This window comes from Primulina eburnea, chromosome 17, assembly GCF_022965805.1.
Source record: "Primulina eburnea isolate SZY01 chromosome 17, ASM2296580v1, whole genome shotgun sequence".
Classification (NCBI taxonomy): Eukaryota; Viridiplantae; Streptophyta; class Magnoliopsida; order Lamiales; family Gesneriaceae; genus Primulina; species Primulina eburnea.
This window is the reverse complement of record NC_133117.1, coordinates 3,364,462-3,377,100: the sequence shown is the minus strand read 5'-3', so window position 1 is coordinate 3,377,100 and position 12,639 is coordinate 3,364,462. Positions and strand designations below refer to the sequence as shown.

The 12,639-nt window shown below is 37.0% G+C and overlaps 1 protein-coding gene across 1 annotated transcript; it reads right to left on the bottom strand.

Annotated features, from left to right (window-relative positions):
- Window positions 1-443: 443 nt before the first annotated feature.
- On the bottom strand, window positions 444-1,916 carry LOC140818720 (uncharacterized). Its single transcript, XM_073178763.1, has one exon. It carries the CDS (start codon window positions 1,914-1,916, stop codon window positions 444-446), a length of 1,473 nt encoding a protein of 490 aa, XP_073034864.1.
- Between the last annotated feature and the right edge of the window lie 10,723 nt (window positions 1,917-12,639).

Here is a 12,639-nt window from a genome sequence, read left to right as displayed (position 1 = left end):
AATTCCCTGTAGTCGATGCATAATCTCATACTTTCGTCTTTCTTCCTTACGAAGAGTACTGGAGCTCCCCAGGGGGACACACTTGGTCGGATTTGCCTTTTATCTAGCAATTCTTGGAGTTGTTCTTTTAATTCCTTGAGTTCGGCTGGTGCCATCCTGTAAGGTGCTTTAGAGATTGGTGCTGCACCGGGAACCAGATTAATTTCGAACTCAACTTCGCGGTCCGGAACTGTCCCTGGGAGTTCTTCTAGAAAAACATCCGGGAACTCACATACTATTGGGATGTCTTCTATCCTCAGTTCAACTTCTCCTTGCACTTCGCTGATCATGGCTAGGTATATGTCTTCTCCGGATTTCATGGCCCTCTATGCTTGGGAAGCGGAAAGGAGTGATTTCCGTTCCTTGGATTTACCATGATACACGATCTCCTCCTGATTTGGGGTTCAGAGCTTAACTCTTTTCCCTTTACAGTCCACTAACGCATCGTTTCTGGCTAACCAGTCCATCCCTAAGATTATGTCGAAATCGACCATGATCAACTGTATTAAATCAGCGCTAAAAGTCTGATCACCAATTCTGATTTTACAGTCTCTGTAAATCTCGTCCGTTTCCACGGCCCTGTTAGTAGGTGTGGCTATTCGGAAAGGTTCGGTTAGCTTATCGGGCCTACATCCTAACTTCTTAGCAAATCTCTTAGACATAAAGGAATGGGTAGCACCGCAGTCAAATAACGCATAGGCAGGTACTGATTGAATTAGAATGGTACCTGACACGACCTCAGTTGCGTCGTCAGCCTCTTCCTGAGTCATGGCAAAGATCCTAGCATTGGGTTTGTCCTCCTTTGGCTTACTAGGGCATGCTCCCGTATTTGGCCCAGTCCCTCTGTTTGGCCCTGCTGGTCGGTTGGCGGCGGTAGGACATTCTGCAATTCGGTGTCCCGCTTTCCCACATCCAAAGCATACCCCACTGGCCCTTCGGCATTCCCTGGTGTGCTTGAAGCCACATGTTGAGCATGGCTTGAGTCCTTGATAGTTAGTGGCGGTGGATTGCCCGGAGGGAGGTCCACCTTGATTGGGCCTCTTGAACACTGGTCTCCCTTGAGAAGGCTGGCTGTTAAGGGGTCGCTTGTTCTTGTTTTCCCCTTCTCTTCGACGAATATCAGCCTCGGCTCGGATAGCTGCGCCCATAAGATCTGCAAAGTTGGCAGGCTGATAGACTGCTAAGGCTGACTGGATTCGACTGTTCAATCCTCTCTTAAACCGGTGTAGCTTCAAAACTTCGTCCGCCATGATTGCCGGAGCATACGACCCAAGAGCGTTAAACTGAGATGTGTATTCCACTACGGACATATCTGGAGCTTGAGTGAGATTTTCAAATTCACTCAACTTCTGCAATCTGACTTCCGCTGGGTAGTACTGTTTCAGAAATGTCTCTCGGAAGTTCTGCCATGTGACTGGTCCGGTAGCGATCATGGCTGGTGAGACTGCTTCCCACCACTTAGCTGCTTTGTCCTCTAAGAAAGGCACAACCACATCTACTTTGAGTGCCTCGGGAACTTCCAATAGTCGCAGTTGAGTCTCGACGTTCTTTAGCCAACTCTGGCCAACTTCAGGATCGGCATCCCCTTCGAAGGTCGGGCACCTGTTTCTGCGAAGGGACTCATAATGGAATTTGACTCCATTCGGCGGTGGTGGAGGAGGTGGTTGATTAGCGTTCGGGTTTACCAACCCTTGCAGTGTGGTTGCCACTATGGTGGCTATAGCCATCAGATCGGCTCGGCTTAGGCCGACTGCAGGTGGGGGTCCGTTCTCTTGTCGATTTTCCTGCCTATTTTCCTGCTCATTCTCCTGCCTGTTCTCGCGATCGGTGTTAGCGTAACGTGGGTTGCGGTTCTGTCTTGGAGGTCTGCCGGCCATTTCCTACAATCGCAAGTTCTAAGAGTTTGTACGAGTAGGTTTAATGCAATAGATTGCGCAGAAATAAATTTGAAATCAATGAAACAAATAAAAGATTTTATTGATTTCTCAAACAGGAAAAAATAACTGAACATGACCAATCTAAACGAAATAAACAAATGTACTGAATAAAAGACATGTAGCAACAACGGAAATAAACTACTAAAAAGAAATGGTCCACTAAACGTTCTAATCTGCTATTTCGCCATTCCCTACTGCTACATCAGGCAGGGCTTCTTCATCCTCGGATTCTGGCATCTCGGGATCCAAGAACTCTGCAAGATGCATCTGGAGGTTTTGATTTTCTGATTCCAATTCCGCAATCTGTTCCTTTTGGGTCAGAATCTTTCCTATCGCAATATCCAACTCACCTCTTGCGTGCGCGTAGTTTGCATCCTTCTTCTGGATGATCACCTTTTCCTTTGCCTTCCGTTCTTCTACCTCCTTGATTAACTTTTGGTTACACTCCGATAGTTGCATGACCACATCCCATGACTCGTCATTCCTCAGCTTATCTCTCTGTCGTGCTTCAGTTAGCTCTGTAGTGCGCCTATCCATTTCCTCCCTTGCCTGCTTAGCTTGACCCAATGCTGTGACTAATGAGTCTCGAAGCTCGGAATTATGTTCGTTGACGAGCTTGAACATTTCGAAGACCTCATCGATTCTTTTCTCTTTTACCTCCAGCTTGGTCGTCAGGTCCTCCACCTGTTGTCTCCTCTTGAAGTTGGTAGCCCTCATCCTTCTGATGGTCTTCTCATGGTTCCTGGGGGCCCATCCGTTAGAACTCCTAATATTCTGGGTGTGCGCGTAAGATTGGTGACCATCCAACTGAATCGATTCGATGAGAGCAACCGGGGTCACTTTCTTACGAGCGGTGAGACGCGTACGAGTCATTTCCTGGGAACAATAAAGAAAGGAAATGCTCAGAATATATACAAAATATAGGACAAAATAAATGTCAAGAATTTATAGAGCAGGGTATTGAAATTTAGGTGAATTTTTTTTTTTTTTTTTTTTTTGAAATTTCCGAAAATTTCCGGAATAGGAGGAATCGGCGGGTTGACTCGATGGTTCGGCCGAGTTGACTCGCCGGGTTGACTCGCCGGAGAACGGTCGGAGTAAAAGTGCATGTCGGAAACAGTGTAAGGGTCACGGAACCGGTGATGGAACGTCCAGACTCGGTCGGGAAGCTACCTAATTTCGCCGGAGAATCGCGCAACTTGCGTACTAAACTCGAATTTGGGCGTTTCCGATTGGTCGCTCCGATCCTAAAATTGGTTGGTGATAAACGTTGCCCATGGATTGCGTATCCTATAGGTAAAATTAATTTAATGTCGGAGTAGGAATGGTAGGGTAATTGGACGAAAATGTTTTTCGGCATTTAGGGTTTATGCCCAAATTCTTAGATCTGAAATTACGGCTCCACCCGAACACGAAATCTAAAATTAGTTGAGGGCTTTCGTTCGCTGCGTCGAGACGATTCTAGACCAGGTCTCCGATCGAAAACGCGTTACCGGAAAAGGCCGGAATCGGAGGAAAAGCTCGGCGGCGCACGTAAGGTGCTGTTTGGCTGAAATACGAAAATTTCCGAATTTTTTTTTTTTTTGAAACTCGATTCTTTCACTCGGATCTTGAACCTGGCGGCTCTGATACCACTAAAATGTCACGCCCCGAGACTCGGGTTTGACACCGGCGTTGTTTAACAGTCACGCGATTGAAAACAACAAGCCTTCGTAGCACAGTTTAAACCGAAACCAATCTATGATTCATATTTCAACCGAAATAAATATTGTCTTTACAATAATGGAATAACAAAAAAAAACGACAGAGTTTATAATGCGGAAGCGTAAAAAATAATTTAAACTAAATTCTTCTAGCGTTCACCATCCCCAAAATTGTTCGGACTCCTCCTCCTCGAGTTCTTCTTCAGACTTATCTGGGAAGGTTGTAAAGGGGGGTGAGTATTTGGGAATACTCAGCAAGCGGGGGAATATCGAGCACAATAAAACAACATACATAATTTTCAAAAAAAACACATACTTGCATAACTTTTCCAAAACACTGCGATTTATCTACTTTCTATGGTTTACTGACGTCAGTCCCTAATTTTTACTCCTCTAAGGGGGCGAGGCCGTATAGCGGTTATGTCCCCCACCGCGTAAGGGTACGTCATGGTTGGGATTCCCACCCATATACAGTCGATTCCTCACAGTGTTTTTAAAATCGTATGACAACATAAAAGTAGAAGAAAAATTGTACTCGACTATTTTTTTCTTTCAAAATTTTCGAAAATAATCCCACATGCATAACCGAATTTTAAACATTAAAATAGCCCACTTACCTTAAATTTCTTGAAGAAAACTTGAAAAACTACGGTGGCTGGACTGCGGCAGGGCTTCGCTGTGCTCGAAAAAAAAACCTAAGGAACTAGAGGGGATTTTCGAAAATGTGCTAAGATATGAGGTGTGAGTTTTTGAGTTAGGTGACCCTCCTATTTATAGGGGTTGGATGCTATCTCGATAGGTATCATCCGTGTATCAAATCTCCAACAAAATCGTGATCTAAATCTTGGTGATACGCGAAAATCTAATCTTTATCCAACCAAATTTTCGAAATTTGTATGATATATAAACTCTCGAATTCGAAATTCTAGGGTTGGTATTATCCCATGCTTGATTTTTATCCCGGTATCAAAAATTATCTCAAATCTTAGCTCTTTATCTGCTTGATATTAAATAATATACATGATATTATTATTCACTAAAATCTTGCAAAATCTCATATCCTAAAATTTAAATAAAAATCTGGTATCTAAAATATACTGTCATGATAAAACGATAACTTAAAATCTTGGGTTTTACATCAATCCTCTAGATCTTGTATGATATCTTCCTATCTTGCTATATATCCTACCAATTTTGAAAATATGCATGTTCATCCATATTCTAATACCACTTTTATGCAATATTGTGTTTCCAAAAATACTCTAAAATATCCTCATTAAAATATGTAAACCAAAATGTAATAATAAAAATCCAAAAATTAGAGTTGCATATGTAGGTTTTCACATCAACTGCTCATAAATCACCCTTTCTACTATCTCGGATATGATCCATTAGAAAAATTTGATTTATACAACTCTTTGTACAAACCCACTCCAGAAGAATAGCACCCAACTAGAACTTCTAGCACTTAAGATTGCAGGCAGTACCTTACAATCTGCATAATGTTTAACGTCTTTATGTCAAGACTACAAATACAATCTTTAATGTATTTGTGTGAAGACTCACTCAACTAAACTTTGAAGTTCAACTATCACGTATATGTGTGAGTGATTGTGTGTGAATGTGTGAGAACTGATCTAATCAATACAACACGAAGGTGTTTTCACACAACTGGGCTAACTGCTTCTAGTAAGCTGATATAAAATCAGTGTGCCCTCAGTTTTCTTCACACACTGGTATTTAGTTGTAGTTCTGATTCTTTCTTCAATGTTCTTTGATCTGGTATTTATACGAAAAATTTTGGGTGAAATAAAACAAAAAGGAATTAGTTGTTTTCAACAGATGTTATCAATGAACAAATACTAAGATTTTTATCGAGTAAGTAATCTAAAATCTTGATATGTGAATTCTAGAATTCTACGGATTATAAGTGAAGTCAAATTATTAGAGTTAGTCTAACACTAACATGTGATAACTTATTAAGTCTTATACGCTAGTGTTAATTAAGCATTAAGGGTAAGTCAGAATACGACATTCGTTCCAATAAGGAAAGTTCAAGGGTCTTAGGCATTAACTACATTGTAACTGGGAAGAAAATATTTTAAGCATGTTATTGATGTTAGAAGGCTTTTTATTATATAGGTAGAAGATCAATATTGTATATTTGGGTGATATGGATTAATATTACTCGAAATTAAAATTTGCAACAATTTTATATTTGGGGAGGTACTTGTAAATAGTTAAGTACGTTAGTTTGGTGTCATAAGATAAATGTTCGATTCAAGGATCATAGACTATTATTATTATGAGGTTGAGATAATGAATTATTAAGTGTATTACCTAGGATGAAAGTAGATTAGTAAATTTTAGTGCTAAGATTTCTTAAGTTGAACTGTATAAATGCTAATATAATAGGTTGATGAACATCTTGGGTATAATTTAAGGAAAGTAAGATATGATAAGTTTGGACCTCCATTTCTAATACTGAGAATTGTGAGAAAAGTCGAAATTCGAGGTTAGAGTGAAATAAAACTAAGTCACCATAGATTGTTTTAAGTTGCAATTCGCAAACGAGGATCTTGAAGGCAAATTTAATTAGGATTTGTGAAACATGAGGACAGCCTAAAACTTATTTTATCAGAGTAGTGTAGCGGAAGCGTGGATTATTGGGATACTATAATTAAATGTCTAAACTATTTTGATTATCAAAGATAAGCGAATTTTGAGGACGAAATTCAATTTATGAAGGGTATATTGCAACGTCACGAAAATTTTAAGGTCCACGTGAACCACATGCATACAAGTTATCACATTCCTTATGTATTTTAATTAAATTATTTTAATTGCATGAATTGATTGTGGTAAGCATGTTTACGTGTTTAAAATGTAGTTTTCTACTAGAATGTATAAAAATGTGTTTTTAAATGGTATTCGAGACGCGATCGAGGAACGAAGACAGAGCATCTTATAAAAGTATTTAATATATGGTATATTTTATATTTATTTTCGAAAATGAGGTATTTTGAATTTTTTTTTACGCGTCGAGTCATATTTTAAATCGATAATCGATTTTTGACGGAAATAAGGACTTTTTGAGAACTCAACTAATATTTTCGAAAACCATCCTCAACAAAATATTCTAATTACTATCTAATAGGCCTATTATACTAAGTTAATGGACCTAAATTTGTGGCATGTATTTTATATATCAAATAAGCTTCAAAAACCCTAACCTACACACACACCAAACAAACGCACACATTAAACAAGCACTAGGACTCTCCATGGGTAGTAGCTAACCGAGCACACACAATTTTCAAACACATTCACGTGAGTTTTTGAAGGAAACACAGCAAGTCCCGTACCTCTTCGTCGATGTTCTTCGTACGCAAATTGTTTTCGTATGTGAAATATGCAAAGGCACGTCTTAATCTTCCTTCACTTATCTTTCACAACATATTATATGTTGTGATACATGATTGCATGAAATACATGACACACTTTGTATATTTTTGTTTTTATAGCATAAACATGATAAAAGTAGAGTTTTCATCTTTTAAAACTCTTGCTTATGTGGCAAAAAAGGGGTTGCAATGGTACGGCTATGGGAAAGAATATTTTTCCACATGTTTAAGGGTCATTAGGTGCATGTTTAAATGTTGGACAAGGTATGACAAAATATTGAACAAAAATTTGGGTTTTGATAAACTAGGGTTTTCGAATTTTGGGTTCTAGAAGGGCAAGGCTGTGTGCTGTACATGGGATGCGTCCAGGGGTCTCAAGAGGGTGGTATGATGGTCCTTGAGGGGTTAAAGCGGTGCTGGTGCAAGGAGGAGGGCTGTAGTCATGAGGGTTGTGGTCGCACATGCCATGAGGATCGGGTTTGGGGGGTTGTGGGTTCTAGGTCCTTAAGCTTGGTCAAGCATGGTCTCTAAGGTTTAGTGATGGTCCTAGGAAGGGTTTATAGGGACTGGTCTTGTTGTTTGAGGGCTAGGGCCGAAGGGGTGCTGGAAAGTTAAGCTAGGATTTCGAGATAATATGTGCAGAAATTTCAGCAAGGTTCTAGGCTTGTGCAAGGGTTATAATTGGCTTGATTTGGGTTGTATATGGTATGGTTAGGTGTTAATAAACTATGGTTCAAATTTGGTGAGGTTTGTATTAATATTGGTTAAAACCGAGACGTACGATTAATCTTTAAAACGAATCGAGAAATTAGTCGAGGAGCGTAAGTTTACGTCTAAGAAATATTTATGGTTGTATTTTAAGCTGTTATGTTGAGAGCATAGGGGGAGCTTATTTATGGGAGAAGGCCCCAGAGGGAGTCCGAATGTGGGAAAAGGCCCGAGAGAGAGAGAGCCCATTTACAGAAGAAGCCCAGAGAGAGCCCGACCCGACGATCGTATTTCCATCAAAATGGTACGTAAGGCCAAAGCTCAATTGACGGGTGTAAGTATCGCTGATGTCCCCGTCGCCTGGAACCATGGTTATACGTAGATGAATTCATCAACCTACAGCTGAAACAAAGTCACAATTAATTATCTAGATTCAATAAAAAGTAAAACATATACATATATGATGAAAGAAAAAATGTTTATGATGAAAGAAAAAAATGTATAATCGATATGCTAATTATACAAATCGAAATTTCGATACGACATCAGTATAAATATTTTTATACTGTAATTTTCAATACATATATAACATATATTTTTTCATACAGTATCATCTCTATATGTTTCTTTGCTGAAATTCAAATCAAATTATCACGTGTACTTTGGAATAAGTACCATATTGGGTTTTTTCCTTCACAAATTTTTTATCTAATTCTTTAGAAAATGAAATTATTATTAAAAAATGACCTGACCACCCGGCAAAATTGACCAATATTCAAATGTTAAAAACAATAAAGATATAATAATTGACTAATAATGAGTGCAATTGGCACGCGTAATATACAAAGGCCGCAGCCCCAACCGCGTGGCTCTTGCACCCGCAGTCCCTTAAGCCGTGTTCCCCGTTGGAACTTAAAAATATAGTCTAAATTGTACGGCACAGATTCAGAAAAATAATGGCAACGAAAAATATCAAGACTAAAATATTACGGAAGAAAAATATTGTTGGTTGAACATGGGAATTAGTGAGTTACGTAGTACTGAAATGAGTGGTTTTTAGAAGGCTCTAGTCCATCATGGTATCGATGTTGTGCCTTTTGACTAGTTGGCTAAGTGATACATAAAAGAGGAATGTTAGATCTTAATGTTCAAGACTATTTTGCCGGGAACAGAATTAACATCAAGAAAATGATATAAGTGATATGTGACAACAACACACACATCTCCTCGTAATCATGAGTCGAGCAAGTAGGCGCAACAACCCTTATGTCTCTACGCCGTCATAAATAAAAGAAAATAATATCGTGTATTTGTTAATTGCAAGAATTTAATGCATAGAAAAGTTCTACTCGAGATTGAGTTCTTGCTTTCGCGAGGATATTATCGTCAGTTTAGATCTAATTTAGGTCAATTTTTTCTCACAAAGTGATATATACGCAAAAACTTATTTAAACTAATAAAAATATATTATCTAAATATTGAGTTATTTTCAATAAACAATAGTACATGAAAATATTGCAAATGCGCGCAACATGTGCTATGAAACACTAGTCTTAAGATCATCTCTAACTAGAGTTGAACATTCGGGTGCAGGTATCTGATAACCGACCATACCCGATCGAGTACTTACCCGATCGGATCGGGTCATTTAAAAAAAAAAACACTTGGGTATGTCAGGTCGGTTATCAGGTAGGAAAAGACGAAAAGTCATATTTGAAACCCAAATGGGTACCCACATATAATTAAAATTAATAATAAATATTGTTTTCCAAAATAATTTGTGCAACATTAAATTTAGATTTTACCCAATAAATAATAAAAATCACGTCTTTTATAGTAAATTAAATAATATTTTTTTTCATGACTTATTTAAAGTTATCCTTAAAATTACTGTAATTTTTTTCATAATTAAAACTTTTCTGAATTTATTACAATACAATTATAAACGATAATCAAATAAATAATATTTTCTACTTAAAATTATTGTAGTTTTTTCATGATTAATTTTTTTGAATTTCTTACAATACGATCGATTATAAACAATAATCAAACAAGTAATATTTTCTATGACAACATTACATAAAAAAAAAATCAAAGTAATATCACATTCAAATAAATAAAAAATAAATAACCTTAATATTAAAATATTTTAAATTTTAAATCTTAATATTTAATAAAGACAAAACCTACCATGGTTTTGCGATCGATCTCTTTATTTTTATATTTTATTTTTTAGGCATTCTTTTTAGTTTTTGATTAAGAAGTATATAACTCTTGTTGCAATATATGGTCATTCCTGATATCATAGTTAATTTACCACTTATATTTCGTAAATTCAATCTTAATATAATAGCATGTTCAATATATCAAATGAATACATATTACATTCACCTATATACAAGGCAAATGACATAAATTATTCGACATAAAAAAATTAATTCCGTGTTTTTTTAAAAAAAAATTATGTTTTAAAAAAATGATAAAATGACAGTTTTGATATGCTACATTACTCCCCGTACAAATTTATGTGGTTACTGATGAGATGACACAAATATATTAAATATACATTTTTTTTATGTTTCATCACATGTAATACGTGAATATCACATCATCGATGTTCATATAAATATGCACGATATATGTACAATATATTATAACATGATAAAAGAATATCCTAATAATAAACATGACAATATGTTCTCATTTTCTCATACAATAATTGAAGATGGTTTCTGTCATTCCTCATTTCCTCCACTTTTCATCGAAACGAACATAAATAATGAATAATATATTATATATTATCAAAAACTCTTAATTTAATTGTCACGCCCCGAAACTCGGGATTGACACCGACGTCGCTCATCAATCACAAAATCGAAAAACGACTAGCCTCGTAGCACAGTATAAACCGAAACCAGTTTATTTCATAAATTCGCCAAAAAATAATCATTGTCTTTTCAACTGAATAAATTGAATAAATTGCGGAAGCGTTTACAATTAAAATAAACATACTAAAATTCTTAAATCTTTGCAGCATAATTCTCGATATTAAAATAATTTCACCAGCCCCAAAACTGGTCCGACTCTTCTTCCTCGACCTGTTCCTCTGATTTATCTTCAGATTTATCTGGGAAGGTTGTAAGGGGTGAGTATTTTGGGAATACTCAGCAAGTGGGGGCCGTTCGAGTACACAACAACATGCATAAAATTAGAAATTTTACCCACACACACCATGCATAATTTGACTCATACCACATTCGTATCATTGACCTGACACTGAGATTCCTCTACTTTCAATGGTTTACTGACGTCAGTCCCTAATTTTTATTCCTCTAAGGGGGCGAGGCCGAATCGGTTATATCCCCACCGTATGAGGATCATATCATAGTTGGGATTCCCTCCCATATCAAGTTGGATCCTCACAGTGTCAACATAAAACCCATGCAGAATACATAACCAGAAGGGGTAGAAGAAGAACTGTACTCGACCGAAATTTAATAAAACCGAAAATGTATCACACGAAATTCAACATTTAAAACAAGCCCACTTACCTTAAACTTCTTGAAAAAAACGTGAAAACTCTGGTGGCTGGACTGCGGCAGCGCTTCGCTGTGCTCGAAAATCCTAAGGGACTAGGGGAGGGGAATTCTCGAAAATATGAGAGTAAAAATGGTGTGATTTTCGAGACATTGAGCCCTCTTATTTATAGGGGTTGGCTGCTATCCTGATCGTGTATCAAATCGCGTTTGAATTCTGAATCAAATCTTCATCTAAAATCGTGATCAAATCTACCTTTATTCTTTATCCTAAATTTCGAATTGTATGTATATTCCCAAGGATAATTTTCGAAATTATGCCTTGCCCAGTCTGTAAAATTTCGACTTTTGTGTCTAATTCCCAATATTCGGTAGATTTTTTACTTCCAAAAATAATAAAAATTATATTTCTTAAATCCCACAAATTTGCTTACTTAAATCCGAAATTTAGTGGTATTTTTCCACAAATAATATTTGGATTATTTTTCCTAAAATCCTGGTGGCTAAATCTTTTAAATTATTCCCAGTCTGTATTTATCGCGTAAAATTTCCCTACTATTTTCGAAAATCCTTAACAAAATCTTCCCATATTTTCGAAAATCACATGATATTTTCTTCAAGATTTGTAATCCAAGATTGAGCTATCTTCCTGCTTAAATCTTTTATCCCGGTATATCAAATATTAGGTCTATATCTGGTAAAATTCTGCATATCTCAAAATCTGAAAAATAATATACACGATATTATTTAAATTCTTGAGAAAAATTATTGTACACGATAGAATTATCCAAAATCTAAAAATTACAAATACTATCACGATAAAATCGAGAGTATGGATTTTACATTAATGTCCTAATAAAAAATCTATATTTAAAATATTTGTGGTAAATCACATCACTTTTAAAAATAATTTAATCAAGTAACCGATGTCAGATAGCTATACTTGTCGGGTCATAGTTAAGTATTATTTTTTTACAACCGATATGTCAGGTACCCAACAAAACTCGACCCGCGTGCACTCCTTTCTCTAGCCGGACACTAAAATAGCAACCGGCTCCAACCCAATGCTATTTTCAACTCTAGGTTGGAGCCAAGTTACATTGTTGCAACATTATAGGTTGTAGCTAAAGATGTTAAAGTGGGTTGGCCAATCGGGCTGGCCCGTCTCACCCAGCTCATCAAATAGACGAGTTGAGTTGACAATTTTCCAACTTATCCCCTCCCGTCAAGTGGTAGGATGCGTCCCAACCCGTCCCAACCCCCAAATATAATTAAAAATTGGCAGGTTGACATGTCACACCCCGTCCCGCCA